Source organism: Diadema antillarum, unplaced genomic scaffold (genome assembly GCF_040938485.1).
Source record: "Diadema antillarum isolate AM-2024a unplaced genomic scaffold, OU_Dant_1.0 seq00000712_RagTag, whole genome shotgun sequence".
Taxonomy (NCBI): domain Eukaryota; kingdom Metazoa; phylum Echinodermata; class Echinoidea; order Diadematoida; family Diadematidae; genus Diadema; species Diadema antillarum.
The window spans coordinates 44,183-67,190 of NW_027271616.1; the positions used below are offsets into that span (position 1 = coordinate 44,183).

The following is a 23,008-nucleotide window of genomic DNA, read 5'->3' on the forward strand; positions in this document are numbered from 1 at the left end:
ACACATGTCTGTTAAAAAAAAAAAAAAGTAGTCCCTCTCACTTTTCATTTCCATTCAAGCAAAAGCAGTAAAATGTATATATTTACATCACTTAATGCAACTACTGAAGACATGCTTTCCGGCCACACCTCCCATTCAATTCTATATTAATCACACTGGAGGCGTATCATCTTTCAATAAAGCATAGTGCTTTTTCAAAGAGTTTTGTTGCTAAATTCTGATAAAAGAGGTGTCACACATCCTTGCTATTTTTATGTTGAAACAGAAATGACCCACTTACTTTTTTTAACCAAGAGTATGATTAAAAGGAAAATAAAGAGGGCGAGAGAGAAAAGGTAATTTCTACCAGCGCACCAGTGTAATTTCTGAAGTCTGTCAAATCGCTTCCTTTCATTATTCATCTTGTATCTTGTTTATAGATTTCTTGCAGAAATTCTGAACTTCTCTCAGTAAAATGCTGATATCTTGATGTGACCTTTACCTTTAACATGAGCTCAGATAAAACCTATAGGATATGAAGTGCAAGTAAAATCATAAATTGTTCTGTATTTTGTCAGGTCCTATGACTTTTTGTGTCACTCATCTTGAATCTTGTTTACACATTTCTTCAACAAATTCTGACCTTCTCATAGTAAAATGCTCAAATCTTGTTGTGACTTTCACCTTTAATCTGAGCTCAGACAAACTTATGGGATATGTGGTGCAAGTAAAATCATAAATTGTTCCATATTTTGTCAGGTCCCATGAGTTTTTGTGTATAAATCAATTGTGTTGCCATTAACATCTAACACTGTTCACCAACACAAGCCTCACCGTATACTCGTGACCAATGAAAAAAACACACCCAACCCCACTTGGTAGACTTCCTGATACTTTGGCCTGCTTGCGCAATCCGCAGTAACTCCAGTACTGCACTTTGAGACGCAATCTGTTCTAGCATTCACAGAATTACACTTACCTGTGGCATTGCTCTGGAACAGCTTCTCCATGTGTACAGCGTGACAGCGTAACACTCCCCCTCCTCCAACAGCTTGTTCTGTGGAGAGCAAACACACGGTCGTAATCATAATTCAGACTAAGACAGTGATCCTGGTGCAAGTAAACCAGTGAGAATGCACATCACAGGGAAACAACAGTTTATATAGTATAAACAGAAATGTGTGATGAAAAGATGAAAAAACCAAAACCTGAGCAATGAAAGGTAGAGCAGAATCTAATGCCTGTCACTACATGGTGCATGCATATGAAATATTTATAGCTGCATCTTTTTGTTGGCATAAATCTATGCTGGCCCTCATTTTGGACACTGTTGAATGCTTGCTGTCATTTCCCTACTTGCTTACCTGAACACATCAATTCTAAAAGGCTGACAACCAGTTGTTTCAAACACGGGAGGCAAGAGAAAATTTCACTTATTTTGAAAATGAAATACACAAATAAAGAGAATGTCTTCAAATTTCCTTGTTCATTCTCACTGGTTGGTTGTCTGATAATGTGCACCACAAACTTGATCACACATTTTCCCCTACTTCACTGCACACACCAAATTTGCTCAGGTTTTCCAGTTTGTTGTTTTTTTACAAGGAATATCATATCCAACTAAGACATGATATCAAGTCATCAGATTTCTCTTTCCACATTCTCATTCTGTTACTTTTCCTCTTCATTAAAAGCAACAGATGTTTCTTAAAAATGCAGGGGTGGGGGGTGGGGGGGGGGAGATTTCTTTTCATTATGTCGAAACTAGAGTTGGTGTCTGCACACACAAGTGAAATGAAGCAGGCTTTTCCCTTGGCAGAAACTAGAGCTGTTGTGATTTGGTGCTTGCGTGCCCTGCCGGCCTGGTTTCAACTGAAACAAGTTTTGCACAAGAGACACCGACCAGACTGGAGAAACGCTGCCACAGGAACTGGCAGGAAGCGAGAAAGAAAGCTCCGTTGGGATGTGTGTTCCTGACAAACAGCCCATGCAACGGCGGTTCACGTTATACGGTCGGCAGTGTTTGCTCTGATGACATTTAAGGATCTGGTGCTGTAAAGTGATGCTCTAATTTTGTGAATGTGTACATCAGTGTCAGCTGCATGTGACTGATTTGTTTTGACGGCACGACTGAAAATCAGTGGAACCCAGCAACATGGCAACATTCAGAAAACCACTCACAAATAATTCCATCTGGATGGTTCATGCTTTAAATTGGACACGTGGCATTCAATAATATACTAATGATGCACAGGATAGAGTGTGTTAGTGAAGGTGCGGCGCGCTCGAGAGTATTGACAATGGTGCGACATGCACGAGGCGCAGCCGAGTGCATGTTTGCAACCGTTGTCAATACTCGAGAGTGAGCCGCACCTTCACTAACGCCACGAAATAATCCTGTGCATCATTAGTTTTATAAAATGGGTCGAAAACTAACAGCATTTTTCACGTACCTTTGTGGGTCAATACCAGTCAGCTACATGTAGCACTCGCTCAAAAGTCAAGATGTCCGAAGATGTTCGTCCCAAACATTTACGCACGTCGCACTCGGAAATCCCGCACACGTACTGTACGTACGTATAAGAGTATACGTACGCCACGTACTGTTATGCACAAGAAAGGCCGCCGGCTGTTGTGGCAGCCCGCGGCCCGAACTAGAAGTTGTTTACAGGATTGACAGCGCGTATAGTAGCGCGTGACGCACTTGTAACAACTGATTGAGTGCGCACTGCTAGTGTAAAACATTGTGACATACGTCAGGCCAGGGAGGTGGAAGAGAGACTCTTCTTAGTGCTTACCTGAAGAAAATAATGCACGCACACGTGACTCATTTCAGCGCTTCCAATTGGCTACATTCTTGAACCCATTTTATAATTTCTGATAGTTTTAAACAGGAAGAAAAACCCTGATGATCAGTCATGTCAATATCATATATTATATAGACATGAGTCAGATGACTGGTTCTTTTATACACAATTATGCAGGCCATAAAATTTCATGAAATTCCTGTATTACCTGCATATTCTATAAGGCACATTCCAAAAAAGACCAATTTCCCCATATCTTTTTCTCTTAAAAAAAATGATAATAAAACCTATTCTGGCACTTGGTTTGATTCTAGCTTACATAGAAAGTACCCAGTAACCTGAACTGCATTATACATTTTTGCGACATTGCAGGTATGATATTTCATTACAACTATCCATGATAAAACAGACGAATACCAGTTACACCAATACATACTCAGAATTCTCCCGTCAATAAAAGAGGATCTGTCTGTTCAAATCTATTGAAAACAGCGTTCACACCGTAAAAAGTGATCTTGCACCCCAGACAAGAAAATGGACAATAGCTGCATTCTTCTTCTTCTTCATGTTCATGAGGCACAATGCGCCTAGTTGATATTGCTTCACCCATTTTTCTAGTGTAGGTAGGTAGGGGTGGACCTCTAGACTGGATTAGCTCCCATTTCTGTGTGCTACATGTATCCAAGGGACAGAGTGTTTCACCTCTTACTTCAAGGGGATGGTATGATTGTAACATGCTCATTGCTCAGTTAGACTCGTGAATCGAACCCAGGTCATTTAGATTGGGATACAGACACGCTACCGACTCACTGAAATCACCATCCAATAGAGCTGCATTAAAGAGATTCTAGTTAGTTTCCTCAAACTTTATAGCTGCACACGGATAACGGAAAACAATATTAGGGAATAGAATCATTAGAAATATTACAAGAATCAGTCTGATTTGAACAAGACTTCTCATCCTTTGTTTCTTTCATTTGACTTGATAAAAATCAATGTGCACATAGGATGGTGATAGAGTGGCCTTCCACTTTAAAGGACAAGTCCACCTTCAAAATAAGGATTGAGAGAATGCAGCAATATTAGTAGAACACATCAGTGAAAGTTTGAGGAAAATTGGACAATCCGTTCAAAAGTTACGAATATTTTAGGTATCTGTGCAGTCACTGCTGGAAGAGAAGACTACTACAGTGTATGATGTCATATGCGTACAACTATATAAGGAAAATAAAAAGAGAATTTCACAAAACTTTACTTTTGGAATAAAGTGCACATTTCTTCGACTTGCTACTGATGTATGTTAAGGGTAATATTATTCCCCTGCCTTCTGAAAGAGAGAAGTCGAGTGTTCTTTTGTTACACGAGGAAAATGGAAATATGTTGAATTTTCTTTATTCTTTCTTTATATCGTTGTACTCATGTGACATCACAAGCTATAGTAGTCTTTTCATCCAGCCGTGACTAAACAGAAACTTCAAAAATTCATAACTTTTTAACGGATTGTCCGCTTTTGCTCAAACATCTTACTGATGTGTTAAAACTACTAATATTGCTGCATTCACTCAACTCACATGTCTATGAAGGTGAACTTGTCCTTTAAAAGCTGCTCCACTGCTATTAAAGTGAAGACTGATTTAGAAACCTATTAAAGATGCATGGGAATTCATTCTACACAAGCATGACAACCATTTGCAATTGTATCCCTATCCTAATCATTTCCTGCTTTGAAACACCAACCTTTTCCCCTCCAAAACACCCATCTCTTCCTGGTGGAGGAGATTTTGACTATTTTGAGCTCACAAATATTTTTTCAAAGAGGGCCATTTACACAGTGTAATGAACTCTTTAGAGCTGGAGCTGAGCTCTAAGAGTTTGTTAAGATAATATAAAGTTTTGGTACCTCAAAAGTTTCCCTGAGTTTCCTTGTCTTAGTTTGTTTTTCAGGTTAAAGTACCTTTCATATAACTAACACTGTGAGACTTACTCGCCCCAAAGTGCTCTCATGTCTTAGTAATCATGCAATAATGGTTTCGTACAATACGTGTATATTGATTCTCGCTGTACCGCGTTGAGTCAAACTAACGGCTCGTTCGAATTTTTCACAGCCCGCTCTGCTCGGGTACGAAACCATTATTGCATGATTACTAAGACATGAGAGCACTTTGGGGCGAGTAAGTCTCACAGTGTTAGTTATATGAAAGGTACTTTAACCTGAAACACAAACTAAGACAAGGAAACTCAGGGAAACTTTTGAGGTACCAAAACTTTATATCATCTTTAAAGAGAGCTCTCTAAGAACCCTTGGAGCTGGATTGATGGCTTATGATGTGGACAGACATTTCAAATTGTATAGAGTGTTTAATAGCTCTCAAAAGCTCTCAAAGTAACGGTAGTGAACTTTCTTCTTGTGAGAAACTGAAACTCTTTCAAAGTACGAGTGCAGTCCAGTATGTTCTTCCAGTCACCTGTCTATAACAACCACCTCTCTACATGCAACCTGCTCCATGCAGCCATCACAAAAATGCCCCAGTTGCAAAGAGAAAGTTGTATGATATGTACCATATTAAAAATCTGATTTGAAATTCAGTTAATATCTTTAATTTGCTTTAAATTGCTAAGCTTTAGGTTTCTTTTTCTTTCTATTTTTCCAGTGGTGCTGCTTTTGTTTTGGTTTGATGCTGTTGTTGTTGTTGTTTTCTTTTCTTTCTTTCTTTTTTTTTGGGGGGGGGGAAGGGGAGGGAGGGGAGGACATGCATGTGACTGACCTCAATCATAGATAATTGTGATGAAAGTAAATACAGATTGGCTACAAGTACACCTCTAATGTTTCCTTTGGGTGGATGATATCATGTAACAATCACCTGATGCAGATTACTAGTATCTTATCACGTTTCATTCACAGAGAGAACATGCTGTTAAATTGACTATCAACATTTTGGTCAATGGGGCTCTGGCACTTTTCTCAAAGCTCGTGTTACATGCTCTCTCCTGTATCCGGTCATAAAAGAGGAAGAGGGTAACATTTCATATCTGATCGTTTTCCAATATTATGAATACATGTTATCTTGTAACGAGTTATCATTCTCCAAGCAAAGCTCAGATTAAGCAGGTAAATGTATGTAGCAGATGTACTCTCTACTTTTGTATATTTTCACACATTTTACTAATTTACATGAGTATTGTATATATATTTTTTTTTGGGGGGGGGGATTGGAAGGGACAATGGGTTCTTGAACAGTAATGGGCCTACTGCTGGGCTTACTATTAAAATGACTCATGCAATATTACGGTTGTAATCAGCATTCACACACAGGACTTATTGGTTTTTCTATTTTAATTGAAAAATCAAAGTTTTCTGCCCCCATTCACACAGAATAATAATGATGATAATAATAATAATAATAATAATAATAATAATAATAATAATAATAATAATAATAATAATAATAATAACAATAATAACAATAATAATAATAATAATAATAATAATAATAATAATAATAATAATAATACATAAATAAAATAAAATATCACTCAGCTGAAAAATGAAGCACTTTGATTCTCCAGACTGTTCATGCCTAAACAATGACTGGAGCATGACTGGGTGTGGGACCCAGTGTTGAGGTTTGAGGTTTTGAGGTTTATTCAACACTTCTATAAAACAACATATAACAGAAACCTACAGCATTACAAACAATAAGCATAAAAGCATTAACACAAGTGTGGCAAGTTGCATTATGGGATTTTAAAAAATTGATGGTTTCCTCGCATGTATTGTATACCTTTCACACATGCCGCACAGGCAAAATTATCACGACAGTTTCTCCCAAAAAACAAGCTACGTTGTATACCAATTTTTGCATGACAATGTCTATGGCGAGAGTGAACAATTTTCTTTTTGTTAACACAAACGAATTAAGGGTTTTTGCATGGCATCGAAAGACTTAATTTGCAAAACAACACACCAGCATTTTTTTTTTTTTTTTTTAAATAAAGTGAGCACTGGGATTAAAACATGGCATCCAAGGCAAGATCCAGTCATTTGGAAGAGGAATAAAATCTGGTTCCCAAAACAGCTCTGGACATCACATGATTGTATTTAGAATCTACCACATCTACCACACACATGTACATGTAAGTATAGGAAAGACTAGAAAAAGACACTGGAAGAAGTTTGACAGCTTTCATCACACAGTGAGTGTGTGGTATGATAATCTAAGACTTAATGATTGATCTGATTCCAAAGGCCATCAGTTTAGAAGTAAATACCAGTAAGTATGACGAATCATCAGACTGGCCTGCATCGATGCATGGAAGGTTTCTACCTGTACAGCATGTGTACAGTAGTATCTCACATTCAAAGTGAACCCCAACTTCTCAGCTCGCACATCACCAATTTTCTAAAAACATTTTGGTAATGATCATGGGCATCTTCAAGTCTATGTACAGGCAATGGTTTAAAATTCCTCACGAAAACTTTACACATGTAGTATCCACTGTGTCTCTCGCTCCACCACCATATCTCCAAACAATGTACCAGTAATTAATTTTATTCACCACCACTTTGCCATTCATTTACCCCCGAGGATGCAAGCTACACATACAGCACACAAAAATTTAAACCAAATCAACAGATCATGATATGGCACAAAACCTTATGAATTCATTGGGAAGATATGAATGATATTTGTAGACTGTATTGTTGTTTAACTGACATGGCAACAATAAATTGCCATGTTGAAGATCCCCCCCCCCCCCCCATGAAAAAGTATGCCACTAAAATGGTACATACTGCTTAGCTCTTACAGCTACAGTGTACATGCATATTTTCCTTCCATTTATTGATTTAACCCTACAATTATGTATTTACCTCGAGATGAATTTCTTCATTTCAAAATCTTCAATAGATATCACTCACTGACTGTCAATTTGAATGCTAATTGACCAACTAAAGAATACCTCAATGACTTTTCTGTTTGCAAAATTGTATAAATGATGAAAACCACAGTGTATGAAGACGGAAGACTACCAATAGCAGTGTAAGTAAATTCAGATCGAATACATTATTTCCGTTATCTGCGATTTCTATTTCAACTGAGGTTGAGTACAACACAATTTAGTTGTCAAAAGTCATACAGCTTTTTTGCACCAAGAGCACAATTACAGGCATTGTGCTCCTGTCTTTTTACAATGATACACTACACTGTAATTACCAACAGTCAAAAATCAAAGGTATTGTTGTATGACGATCTATTAACTCACAGAATGATGAGGGTATCAAGAGATTTATTCCTGGTATCCCTTTATAAGCTATTATATCTCAGCTATGTGATTTAATATTGAAACTCCACTGTTGACTGCTACAAGCAATGCATCTACACTTGTGGACCAACCCTTCGGATGCTCACGGTCAAAAATATCAACTTACTTGTAGTTTTGTGAATTTCCTGGACCAGGGCCAAAATGAGGGTATGTGATACATGTACAACCCGAGCAATCATTTCAATTCCCTCATAAAAGATATCAACAAACAAACAAACAAATAAAAACAAGTAAAAGCAACACCAACTGCATTTTCTCTCCTTAAAAGGAGGCCCGAGCGTGGTCTAGACCAACAAACATTAGTCTAGAACCATCTTTTCTGATACCACATGCACCCTCTTTTCTTGTTCCTCATGCAATGCACCCTATAATCACCAATGAATGTGCATTTTTACTTACAAAAAAGACAATCTGTGAGACAAGAATAAAGAATAGGGTTGATAGGTACTTTGTCTGTGCATAAAAATATCTACACAATGATATATTCATCTTTCATTTATGTTAAATGTGAAATCCAGTGAATAATATGATTCATACACATTGATTGGAAGTGCCAAGACTTGCTGATTATCTTGACCATTATAAAACTCCAAATCATACATTTACCAGCAATCTACAGCATTGCTCTATTATCAAGACTAAAAAAAAAGGGAGAAAATCCTGATGTTACCCATACAAATGTAGTGGTACAGTACTTCGAGAAGAGTATTAAGAAGATTGTACAGTCTTGCATCATTCACAATGTATCACCTATTACAACAACAGCTATCTTTTACTCATCACCTGTGATCAATTCAAATTATGAACTTAGTAAATTGACAAACATACAGGACCACACTCTTGTTACTGCTCTTCCCTGCTCTCCTTTTTGAAAAGTACAATGTGTACTATGCCACTGCATTTGTACAGGTACAATCAGGATCTTCTCTTTTTCTTTCTTTCTTTCTTTTGTCACTGTCTTGATAATACTGTAAACGTCAATATTTTCGCGCGATTAATTTTTCGCGCTGAGCGGCTCGAAAACATATTCGTGGGTTCTTAAATTCGCGCTCCGCAGCAGGTTAATACGCAGTCACAGTTTTCATCCAGTGATGCCAGTGTACGATAAGCGACGTAGCAAGCGTCGCAAGTGCGAGTACAAGCGCTCAACTACGTAGTACATGTATTTTACTCGATACATGTACTGTAGTACTAGTACTGTAGTCGCGGGGATGTAGCACACCAATCGGCCGTGGGCTCGGTGCGTGCGGTGCATGCGATGATACTGCTATATGCGTAAACATGTCTGTACTACGTACATATGTAGTAGTATCATCGACGAAGTGCACACAATTTAGGCTGTTCAAAATGTGCATATAAAATTGCGAAGATATATTCGCGCGTTTTTGAATTCGTGCTAGCCGAACGTAGCGCGAAATCCGCGAAAATTAATGTACCGCGAAAATTTCCACGTTTACAGTAGAACAATGCAGTATATCAAACAGTATGTATGATACGAAGTCCTACATGTACACTGTACATGACCTAACATAGTGTTCTTAAAACAGGTGAGTGCTTCAGGTTAATTGGTGCCCTTGATGTCAGTGTTTTGGTATCAAAAGTACAAAATATGTACTATTTATAAATGTATCTGTATAGTCCATTTGATTGTTTGCAAAATCAATCATGCATTGTAAGGGAATAAGCTCCTTTAACCCTGAAAAATAACATGATGATTACACACAATATTAATACACAAATAGGTACTGTACCTTTTCTTGAAAAATTAACATACATTACAGTATGTAAATGTCAATCATATTCTCACATATAGTGAGTTTGTTTGCATACTGAAGTACACTGTAAAACAAGGAATGTTTGCATGCATTTCAATTTCGCGAATTTCGCGAGCACCAAGATTCGCGAAAATAAAGTGCACATTAGTTCTTTTCTACACTATATGCACTGAATGCAAGTGGCATTGCGTGAAAATTTCATGCCGTGAAAAAGGCCATTGGCTCCAATTCGCGAAAACTTCGTGCCACAAATATTTCATGTTTTACAGTAATCACAACCTTATACGACAGGTATCCTGAAGTTAATAAGGACACATAAGTTCCAGCTACCCACACGTACATTGTATACCTACACTTTTGGGTGCATGCTTGATATCAATTGAGTTCACAGAAATTACACTGTGACATCTTGCAAACAAAATGGAATCCACTTTGAGTGTATATCTCATACACACATTGGAGATGATGATTAGAAATTAGAGAAATATACATTTATGACCATTTCCTTATTGGTGTTTCCATCATGTATCAATTCTACACAATAAGATGCTACAAGTATAGGCCTGATGCATGGTGGAAAAACAAGAAATGTGTGGTATGTAAAATCAAAAATTAATTAACTCTTGTCATATCATAAACATGATCAAAGTACATGTACATAGAACATGTATAATATTACGCAGTTAAGTACTTCTCTTTAACAAGGCACATTGTACTACTGTAGGACTATGTTTGCTAATTCCTATTGTAAAAAACAGATATCTACAGAGTATGACACATTCTCTTTCAAAACTGTAATCATCAATGACCCTATTGATGTTATACAGTCATCATTCAAGCTAATGAATTGTCCCATTTATGTTCCATATATCATAAATAATCACCAAAGAACATCTATATTACACTAACTATTTATTGCTAGGGCAAAAGACATTAAAGCTCTTCACACAGTACTGTACATGTCAATTTGCAGCTATTGAGAGGAAATTTACAAGGGCATAATTGAAAGTGAAACTTGTAACTTTTTGGAGTATAATGATGTATGAGCATTGATGTGTAATCTAATTTCCTTTACAAGTCGACTTGAAGATATTTGTAAAGTGTACAGGATTGGTATAGTGCATGTCATGCCATGTTAGCCTCCGTGGTTTGTGACTATCATTCACAATGCTTGCATAAATGCAATTGTATAAGGGCAATTCCGCGGTTAGTAACGTTACATTTGAACAAATTCAGATATTTGTTTTTACTACTAAATTACCATTTATTCTTTTCAAGTCAAAATTATGTCAAAAACATGTTCATCCTTCCCAGGTTTATGATACAGAAAAGAATGAATACAATCCATGAAATATTAGAATTGCTATGGCAACTTAAAGGGCAGGTTAGTAACGTTACGAAAAAAGGACATGACAAAAAAATCAATGTCTTGTAACAAAAAGTGTGCAAAAATTCAAGTCACTTCAAACAAAGTGTTGCATTAATTTTAATTATTGCATCATGACAAATGTTCACATAAATTTTTTTAGCAGTTCGACCAATAATTTTTTAGCTAGACCCCCAAAAGCATGGTTAGTAACGTTACGGTTAGTAACGTTACATTTGTCCGGAGTAATTCCGCAGGTTATTTCACCCTTTTGTAATTGACAAAATGTCACATGACTTCTGGAGTATTTAAATGTATTCATCTTTTACCCATTAGCAAAACTTTGAGGAAAAAATTTCAAAGGAACCCACTGTAATTTGCATTTAAGTGAATTTCAGCATCCCCAGTCCCACATGTACATTTTAAATGATGGTTTTAGATCTCGCGAAATCAATTAATACGAAAAATAAAATCTACTGAATTTGAAAGACCTTAATGATTGGTGAACATCCATGGCATTAGTTGGTACCTAAATTAAAGAGTAAGATAAAGAGGCACATTTCTTTTATCCATGTCATGTCCACCTAACTGCGGAATTGCCCATAATGTTATCTCATTGTTTATGATTTATTTCATTGCCAGGTCATGAGCAACAAAAGTTCATCTTCAGTCTATGATCAGCCAATAACTTCATATGTGATTAGCTGTATGCAAAATAAATGTGCCCTACATTTACAAAATTCCAGGGGTACACAGGTACATACATGTACTACCTTAAAAGGTGAGGGCAACTAAATCTGTCACAAGACTTGAAGGTAGACTAGACCAGGAAATACGTACACACCTTAGCCCGGGCTTAATGACAGACCATCAAAGGCATTCTTGGCCACTTCATTGTGTAACTAGACATGAAAGGGTCTTTTGGGAAATGGAATGCTAAGCCTGGCAAAACTAAAGCAGGTAAACCATCACACCTTGATGACATCATCACTAAACCATCGCTGTATGCTCTCATTCAAATGCAAGTTTGCCCGAGAGAAAATATTGAAACATAATTCCATCATGATGTGTTTTTGCTACATATCATGCTTGCTGTGTATGTATACACAGTCAATAAATGTACACACAATACATTACAACTCACACTAAAACGTACATTGTACAAACGAGTTTCATCATTCTCTTAGTCTGTCTAATGTAGGATATCATGTGTCAAACATAACATTGCCTGCTAAATATAGCGGGTAAAATGAACACGAAAACCAACATTCACTTTTTACATTCCATGTAAAACCAAATGAAAAGTTAAACTAACTCATGATAGCAATTACCGGATGAAGGTGTCTGATTTACTTCAAGGTAATATGATGTACCGGTACATCATACACATTTAAGAAAATTATATGCTCTATGTGTCATAATAACCAAGCATCAAATCTCAACAGATTGTTGATTGGTGTGGGGTTTCTTTGATGTACGGATGTGGGTTCTGACATTTTCTCAAAGTGAGATGAATGTACTTTTGTAGTAACTTCTTGGGAGCGTGTGGAGCTGTTTGCAAGTTTGCAAGGGATCACTTTTCTTCAAAAATACACTGTTGATCTTTAAGAATCTTTTCTTGGATACTTTTTATTCTCTACACTACCACATGACAGCAGTTTCACACGGAGGCCTGAAAATCTTTGTGTAATCTTGGAAATTATTTGCTTTGCTACAGAGTCTGACATTGAGGTCCTTTAAAATTGAATACGAGCATTTTGGTGCTTTTGTGAGGTTACTTTCATTTTAAATCTTTAAAGTGCAATCATAAAACATGTTTAAAAATGGCAGCCAGTCAAGTAAATTAAACAAAGAGAAGAAGAGAGGTGTCTACAAAATCAGGCCTCAAGTATTAAAGAAAGTTGTGGAATTTGGGATTTCACATGCTTTCACAAAACAGTGACATTAGTTGGTTTTTTTTTTGCAAAATAAAATGAGGTAACACCTTAAGGGGGTATCTCACTGAGCGGCGAACGTTTGCGAACGTAGCGAATTTGGGAATTCGCCAGGGTTCGTAAACGGTTGCAAAAGGTTCGTTAACATTCGCAAGAAAGTTCGCAAACAGTTTCGCTAACAGTTGCAAACATTCGCAAACATTCGAAAAACACTCGTAAGAATTCGCAAACGGTCGTAATAACATTTTTATATGATTCGCCACTGCTAGCGAACAAGTAACCACATGGTTCCTATATAAAAGCTTCTGAAACAGACAAGGTTCCACTCTAAGAAAGTTTTTGAAGCTCTTGACATCTCCATCATGATTGTAATTGCTTCAAAAGCTTTCCATGTTGACTAAAGTCTGTCCTCTGCAACAAGCACTCTCTGACTCTCTTTCTTTTCTTCTTCCTTTCTTGTTATTCTTTATTTTATTTCTCTTATGCTGCACAACTCTCTAAAAAAGAAAGAGGGAAAATGTTCACTCTTGAAGGAGTGAATTACAGAAAAAACTGAGTTTTGAGTGAAATTGGAGTGAATTTTGAATGAAAATATCTATTTTCACTCATTTTGGAGTGACCTCAGGGATCACTCCAAAATCTTGGAGTGATCCCTGAGGTCACTCCAAAATGAGTGAAAATGAATGAGTGAAAATGAACATTTTCACTCCAAAATCACTCTAATTTCACTTGAAACTCACTCTTTTCTGTTATTCACTTCTTCAAGAGTGAACATTTTCACTCTTTCTTTTTTAGAGACAATAGCTGTAGCAGCAGCCTGACAAAGCAGCTCTTCAAGGATAGCAACACCTTGAGCCTCTTCTTGGCAGAAATTCATTTCCATATCCTGGAAATCCATCTTGAACGGTTGTCACAAGAGATCTGAATTCAGTGAAAGGTTTTATGTCGTTTTATGGGTCTTACTATACACAGTCGCCTGGTACTTTTCCAGGTCCAAGAACATTCGCGAAATTGTCGCAAAGGATTTGCAAACAGTTGCTAACATTTGCAAAACTGTCGCTAACATTTGAAAAATAATATTGTCGCTAACATTTGCAAAATTGTCGCTAACATTTGCTAACATTCGCTAATATTCGCCACCTGTGTTCGCAAACACTTTCGCAAACATTCGCTAACTGTCGCTAATGGCAGAAGCGAACTTTGATTTTTCGCAAACATTCGTCAGAAAAGTTGGCGAATCTCAAATTCGCTACGTTCGCAAACGTTCGCCGCTCAGTGAGATACCAGCTTTACAGACCTCCCATCAGCCTGTACAAAGTACATATACATGAATGAATCTTCACTGTTTTGTTTTGTTTTGTCTTTTTTTGTGACATGAAATCTACAGCACTCAATAAGTTGTATCCTTTGTATCAAATCATTGTCGTCCCCTCAGCAATGATTCTGGGCAAGAAAGGGATCAAACATTAAAGGGATTGTATAGTTTTGGTTGAGACCTAACTTCAAATTTCTAAAACATTTTTTGATGAGATAATGAGAAACCTCCTATGAAATGTGAAAGAGCATGTAATTTTAAGACGAATTCAACATTTATTTGATAAAAATTGGTTTTGAAATGGCTGAGATATCCAAAACAGAGTGATCCTAATAAAAGGTGGGACCCACCTTTTATTACGATTTGTTTGTTTTACTTTGTTTTTGGCTGTCTCAGGAATCCCAAAACCATTTTTCATCAAACAAACTTAAAATTCCTCTCAGAATGGTACGCTCTGTTCCATTTCATAAGTGGTTTCCTGCTATTTCGCAAAAAGTTAAAAGCCCAATCCTCACCTCATGCGATGCTATACCATCCCTTTAAAGTTGGTAAATTATCGACCAGAAGAATACTTTGGATGATTTTTTTTTTTTACAAACCAATGGGAGGATCTGAGGTTATAGCATCTTTGCCACTTGAAATATCCCTATTTGGTAAAATGTGTGAAAAATTAGAAATTGCTAGAGGTCAATAGCACAATCAGGGTATGCAATTGTGTAACAGGGCAAAAATGAAAAAACTTGGTGAAAATGCTTTTTTTGTTGTTTGTTGTAGCTGAGTGTTTAAATTTTCATTTCATGTAAAGAAAGAGTCAAAATGTTGCATCAAACTGCACATAAATTAGCATTTAAATCAGGGGTGTCAAATTACATTGAAATGACTAATATATTGGAAAAATTCATTTAAAAAAAGGAGAATGTTTTCTTCATCTGATATTGCTGTTAGATATTCCTGATAAATATCCCTTTCATTCACCACTAGCACATAGCCATGACACATCACAAAATATGAATAAATTTCATATTTTCACTTCTCGAAATGGATGATCAATTTTGTAGGCATTATTTTGAATTCAAATAAAACCACTTGTACATATTTTATCATATTTCACTTTTGCCAAAGAGTGAAGAGGCGAAACTTTCAGGAATAGGTAACAGACATATAGTGGCCATTATTACAAATTTTCATGAAATTAGGGCTAGTTCTTTGGAAGATACAATATTTTTCATCAAAAAATTATATGTACAGTTTGACCTTGAATGTGCGAACAGTGTTTGGATCAATTCTCATATTTGTAAACACAGATAGAAGAATGAATTTGAGATTTATGATGACTTGAGTTGATATCCAAGCTGTGACACTCAAACAATGACATATTAAGCCAAAATACTATGTTTTTGCTGATGATATCTTTAGAAATTGAACAAGTATTGAAATATGAACACTGAACACTTATCATATGACCTTCATGCAGTATAGGGCAAGTCCTAGATAAGGTCCCCTCAGAAGGCAAAATTTCATCTTTGCTCAATATTGATATGTTTGGTATCATTTTGAAGCTTATGAGTTGAAGTTTTGATTTCCATGGAGGAAAAAATTATATTACGTAAATTTATGCAAATTTCAAGGGCTTCATTTGCATAAATGTGAAACACAGCGTTACGTACAAGTATGGGACATTTATAAAAATTCATATTAATTCAAAGGAAAGCAAATGATATTTGATTAATATGTGGACATAAGAAGTTCATCAAATAGTTTAACTTGGTATGAAAATTTAGGGATTATGCAAATGATTATGCAAATTAGCTCGTGTCCTATCATGAGATGTCCCATACGTAACAAATTGAGGTCATTTTTTTAGGTTTTTTCTGAAATTGCTAAGGTTATATTAATGCCCTTTTGGAAAGTTCTAATTTATTGTTTAGAGAAATTAAATACCATAGAAAAAAGAAAAAACAGTAAAAGGAATATTTTTTATGAGGCATTGAAATAATGTTACGTATGGGACAAATGTGTTACGTATGGGACATCCTCATACATAATGCATGTGAATGCATAGTAGCTAGCTGGGAAGGTCTCTCAGTACACAAATGGTCAATCATCCTGAAGAAAGCATCCCAACATTGTCGCTACTTTTTGAGTTATAGACACTTTAAACAATACATGTACTTGATTGAACAATTTTCAGAACTTAACTTAGGGGGAGGGGAAAATGGCAAAATACACAATGAAAAATCAGCATTAAAGGGATGGTATAGTTTTTTGTAGAAATGGGGATTCAGTTTCCAACATTTAATGAGATGATTGGAAACCAATTATATGAATTACTAAAGAGCATACAATCCTAAGACTAGAGGAATTCAAAGTTTAGTGATGGAGATCCAATTTGAAATGGTTGTGATATAAATATTTAAACAGAATATAAAGTAAAATGATTCTTTTTTTTATTGCAAGTGATACACAAATTGTCCTTATTCAGGTTTCAATAATAGCCACGACAAAATTCATGGGTATACATACTAAGGTGTGACTCGAATCAACGACCTGACTGCTAGACAGACATCTACTCGATCACTGGGGTTCCACGCAGCAGGTATTGCTTATTTACATCGTATAAAAATTAATATTTCTTGTGTCAAGTTGTTTTTTATTGAAACGAAATGGCAAACTGCCCTTCATCAATGGAAGTAAACACTTTAAACTATTCAATTTTTCAGTAGTAACTATCCTGATAAAAATAGGGCATACATACTCAGGTTGGTCTTAAAAATATAGAATATGATTAGATATGATTATGATGGTAAATATTTGGGGAATATTGTTCCCTTGTCAATCTGGATCAGTATTTGAGTAGTTTCAACTGATTCCATTTCAATAATTATGCAAAAAATTGTTTATGGGTATTTTGCAAAATTATTTTGCAAAATACCCATAAACATGTCTCTCCACACACTAAACGAATGGGGGAGAAAGGGCATGCATACTCAGGTTGGTCATAAAAATATAAAAATATGATTGAATATGATTAGGATGGTATATATTTGGGAAATATTGTTTCCTTGACAATCTGGATCAGTATTTGAGTAGTTTCAACTGATTTTACTTCAATAATTATGCAAAATACCCATAAACATGGTTTTTCACACACTATATGAATGGGGGACAAACTGTCCCATACGTAACTGTCCCATACGTAACATGTCATGTCTGTCTTTAATTAGAACCTGTAATTAGAGCTTTTTACCTAATGACACGAAACTTACCTGTGATAATCTTGAGTGTTGTGACTTTCATCACATTGAGTTACAAGTTGTGGAATGAAATACTTTCAGAGAGTTTTGAGGTTGAAAAAAATGTTCAAAAAAACAAAATTTTTCTGGTCCCATACGTAACAGCACATATTTTCTCTTCTAGAATATAATTGTGAAGGTCATTTTTCTCTATTTTTTGCATGATTATACTTCTCCTAGATATCAATCACCATGATAAACTTTAATATGATCAAAAGCCATTAACAGTATTTTTCAGGTCATAAAAGTCTCTGAATGTCCCATACGTAACACGCGTGTTATCTTGGACTTGCCCTATAACATGGGCGTGTATCGCACTTTTTTATGCTCAGCAATTTGTAAAAATATAAAAAAATAAGTTCCTATTGCTCAAATTTGCTAAAATTTTCACACAATAGATAATTCATGGTTAAAACTAGAAATGTCGCTATGGCGACTGATGCCTCCGCCATAATGCATGATTCTCCCAATAGGCGTATAGTACAATGTCTTCACAATGTGTGATCCATGACAGTTTCACATAACTGGCAAAATATTGAAATGACAGGTTTGTCAGAAATGTCTTGAACTGGGTTTGCTATACTTTTTCTAAGAGTGCAGGTACACATATTTCGGGAATTGAGAATTTTTACTTTAATTCTGACAGATCTTTTTATAAGTTTATGCTCTGAGTAATTTCCAAGGTATGAAGAAAGAGTGTAATATCGGTACAAAATAGATTTTTTTTTTTTTTTTTTTGGGGGGGGGGGGGCATTGAAACCTGGCCTTTGTCCCTTAACCTTTGACCTTTGACCTTCTGGCTGGAAATTTCCCAGAGAATCTTCATTAGGTAATGCATGTATTAAGTTTTGAAACTTATAATGCAAGCATTGCATACAATACTAGTATATGAGGGAAATTTTGAGGGGTTGACCTTGCCTTTGACCCCTGAAAATTGACCCATGACCCCTAAATTCCCTAGATAATCCCTGCCAGTCAGTACATGCGTATGTACCAAGTTCCACGAAGATACATTGAACCATTCGCGAGAAAAGTGATATTGCGACATTTTCACCTAACCTTTGACCTTTTGACCTTTGACCTTATGACATGAAACTCTCTCTGGAGAATCTTTACGCAGTAGTACATGTTCACACCAAGTTTCAAGAAAATACCTTTGGGCATTGCATAGATATGGGGGAAATTGCAACATTTGTAGCATTTGACCTTGACCTTTTGACCTTTGACCTCTTGCCAATGTCACTAAAATCTACTCAACTAATTGTCCCATCATACATCATCCTTGGACCAAGTTTGGTGAAAGCTGCTTCATCCAGTTTTGAGTTATCACGTAAACAGATAAATTTTAGGATTTGACCTTGATCTTTGACCTTTGACCTCTGTTCGATTTCACTGAAAAACTAATCAAGTAATTGTCCCATCATACATCATCCTCCAACAAAGTTTGGTGAAATTTGCTCCATCCAGTCTTGAGTTATCGCGTAAACGGATACAATTTCATGATTTGACCTTGACCTTTGACCTTTGACCTTCAGTCGATTTCACCCAAAATCTAATCAAATAATTGCCCCATCATACTTCATACTTGGACCAAGTTTGGTAAAATTCCAGTAAATATTACTCAAGTTATCGCGTAAACAAAAGCGGACGGACGGACGTACGGACGTACAGACGTACGTACGGACGTACGGACGGACGGACAACCCGAAAACATAATGCCTCCGGCACCACTTCGTGGCGGAGGCATAAAAACAAGGATATTCAATAAGGGGAAAAGATTCTTTAAAGTAGTCAAATTAGGATACACCTCACTGAAAATACTGAAAAACGGCTGCACTTATTTTCCTCAGCATTTGAAAATGGCTCAAAACTCAAAACTGGCTGAACATTTATTGGCAAACAGCGCACCATATTGTAGTGTGTCTTCAGTACTTTCAGGAAAAGCAGAAAAACAAGCTGTTTCTCCATGTATAGCTGTACAGCATGGGTTAAAAGGTCACAATGTCACAAAAATAAGCCAGCATTACACTCCTACCAGGATGGGACCTCAGACCTTATAACTTTCTCCAGCTGAAAGAACCACTGTTTTTTATTGCATGCAAGCAATGCCAGGAAAAAAATCCATTAATTTGATACCAAACACATAGGGGTAGACTTAAAATATGGACCTCAAATCTTGATTTTACGTAAGTTGTAAAACGCTTTTTTTGACGCATTACGTGGGTTTGGGAGGACTTTTTGGTAATTAATCTTTAATAATTAACAGTAAATGAGAAGAAATTAGCTATTGTCTTACCACATGTGATTACTGATGTCTTAGCATGCTGCATGTGAATTTTTAAGTCAGTTGGTGCATTCTTTTAGAAGTTACAATTTTTCAAAGTGAGAAAGTCACGATTGCATACCCTGATTGTGCTTATCACCTAAATTTTATATCTTGTGTACAATACTGATCAAACTTTTATCAACTTGGTCGTCGTATTTTACTCCATACAATCAACTTAGACATTGTTTGGAATGGCACTTAAAGATGAAAATACTGATGTGCAAAGGTTAGGTTTTCTAATTATTGATATCATGTGCGTACTGTTTTTATTAGCCACTGGATATAACAATAAAAAGTAAAGAAAAAAAATAACAACTTATGGATACAAAATGTGTACAGTAGCTAAGTTGTGTTTTCATTAAACTAATGGCTAGATTAAACTAATGGGTGTCACTGACTGCATTTATGTTTGTGGGTGAAACTAGAAGTGCTTGCTTGTCTGTTTGTGTGTGTGGGTGTGAATGTTTGTGAGTACAACGTGTAGCTACGTTATACGTAATATGATAAATCAAGTACTGAGACAGTGAAGAACCACTTTAATTGTTCAGTTGATGTGAACATGTTTAGTTTTACAATTTCAGTAAGTTTTCCATGCAGAATTAGTTGTCTTCATTCTTGTCCCTTCCGCTAAAAAAGAAAAGAAAAAAGGAATAAAATCCAGCCATGAATTCTGGCAAAGACGCACATCATTACCTACCAATTCAGTATGAATTTCTCCTTCTTCAAAATGTTTGACTATTTCTGTGAGCTGGAGAAATTTTCAAATCAAACAGAGTTTGGTTGGTAGGTTGTGTCACACAACAAAAGGAATGTAGTGTAGGCAGTAATGGACAGTTATAAAGGCAAAATTATTAATTCCATCTATGGCAGAAAACAATAATGATAAAAACAATAATGATTTCACAATGTTAAATGCCTTGTTATGCGTAGATGATAGTGATGTACAGACTTGTAAAGACAAAGACATATTCTTATGAGAATATGACTGCTGGCAAAGGGCATGATATTCTTCACTACAAAAACAAAATAAAACAAAACAAAGAAGTGCATGCAATTGCATTTTGTTTGATGATTTTTTTGGAGTGTGTCCTCTAAAACAGTGACTAAATGGTTTTGATGAGAACCAAAGACCCTCATCAGAAATAATGACCATAAACAGATTTCATAATATCTCTGCATACCAATGTGGGAATGATGTTTCACTCATGTGCACACCACTGCAAAGTTCTAAAACAATATGGTAAACTCGGAACCCATGATACCTCAGAACTCTTCAGATTTATCACTTACCACAATATATTGATATCACATGTGTGATATTTACAAGTTTAGTGAAAACATTTAGTGATCAATATAAACCCAAAACATATTACTTATTCCAACATTATTGTATAGTGTCCAGAGGAAGTGTTTTACTTGGTTGATCTTTTAAATGCTTCGCTGTGACTCACAATTGAGTTATTTTTCAAAGAGTAGTTGAAAATGACATATTCACCAAATCTGAACATAATCTACAAAGTAACAGGCCACTTTCAGCATTATTCACAGTACTTGCACTGAATTATGGCAAATTATGCTAATCCCTAATTGCATGACTGAACAATTGGGCAGAAAAATGTAACTTTTCATGAAGCAGGTATTGTCCTAATATTATAAATTGCCCAAGGGCAATTTTCTGTTTCCCTGGACAAGTAATATGTGTGCTCGCAGCATTATGCACACCACAGAGTATCATCATCAGTCTATCAATCCTATGAATGAAACAGTGCATATATTTTACGACACATCCAGTTGTAAAGTGTGTTTAATTACAATCTGTAAATATCTTTTCATGTGGTGACCACCACCATCTTTCTATCACTCCACAAACTGATGAATTACTAGCAAATCATGCCCTACAGATAGTTCATCCACAAAATATATTTTGAAGCTTTTATAATGTCCATGCAACATATATGACCCTTAGGCAACTGCCAGCATTAAAACAATTGATCTCAGTCTGGACACTCACCAGTTCTGAATGCACAGTAGCTTCTTCGATGTACTTGGCAATGCCGGTGACATACGCTGTGCGGTCCTCGAAGTTTGTATCAAAGTTGGCCCGGTAGGTGAGGGAGACTGCAGTGGCCTCGATGCAGGGCTGCTGGTCGGGGAGCGGCAGCTCCTCCAGGAGATCCACATTGGAGAGGGCATCCTCAAGCGTTACCGTGACGTTGTGAGACATGGCACAGGATGCGTGCTGGACTCACTTACAAAAGGGGGGGGGGACCTACAAATAGGATATATGGGAAAGTCATATTAAACTTTGAAGTTTTGAGGTTTGTTCAGATCATCTTTTACACCTCTCTTTTCCTTTGACAATCACAAGCAGCTCTGCACTACACAAGACCTGCACAATACAAGCTGACTGTTTTTCCAATTAGTTCAAATTTCTTATTCAGTATCACCACAGAATTATACAAAAAGCTGTGATGTAAACACTTGCCTGATGAATATGTTGGCTGAGATAGGATCAGTTGTTTGGTTTGTTTGTTTTTTACATACATGCCTAATCTTCAGCAATTCTACCAAACTCTAAAGTGACAGAAGGTAATCATGAGTTGTAGCAAGACTCAAATAGGTACAAAATGTTTAGCTTTACTGCAGAACACCCTATCATCATAATGGCAAACATATGCACACTATAAGTACTAGCATGCACCCACACTAAGTGCAACAACCAGCCAACCATGTGGTGGATCATTCTGCACTTGTTAAATATTTTTGACTAATGTCAGACACAGCTTCTTTTTCTTCTTGTTAATCTTCAAATTCCTTCTTCCTCATCACCATTGTTCATTCGCTCACTTCTGAAGCTTCTTCATGGAATACTATTTCTGGTCATTTGTAGG

At 36.3% G+C, this 23,008-nt stretch overlaps 1 protein-coding gene across 1 annotated transcript in view; it reads right to left on the minus strand.

The window, feature by feature from the left end:
* LOC139737876 (cytoplasmic FMR1-interacting protein 2-like) overlaps positions 1-22,377 on the minus strand; it is a 45,830-nt gene extending 23,453 nt beyond the window's left edge. Inside the window, exons 1-2 of the mRNA XM_071648543.1 lie at positions 22,129-22,377; positions 959-1,036 (exon numbers count right to left, since the gene is read on the minus strand). Coding sequence (XP_071504644.1) covers positions 959-1,036; positions 22,129-22,341 — 291 coding nt within the window. The 5' untranslated portion in view covers positions 22,342-22,377. The remainder of the gene's footprint in view (positions 1-958; positions 1,037-22,128) is intronic.
* Between the last annotated feature and the right edge of the window lie 631 nt (positions 22,378-23,008).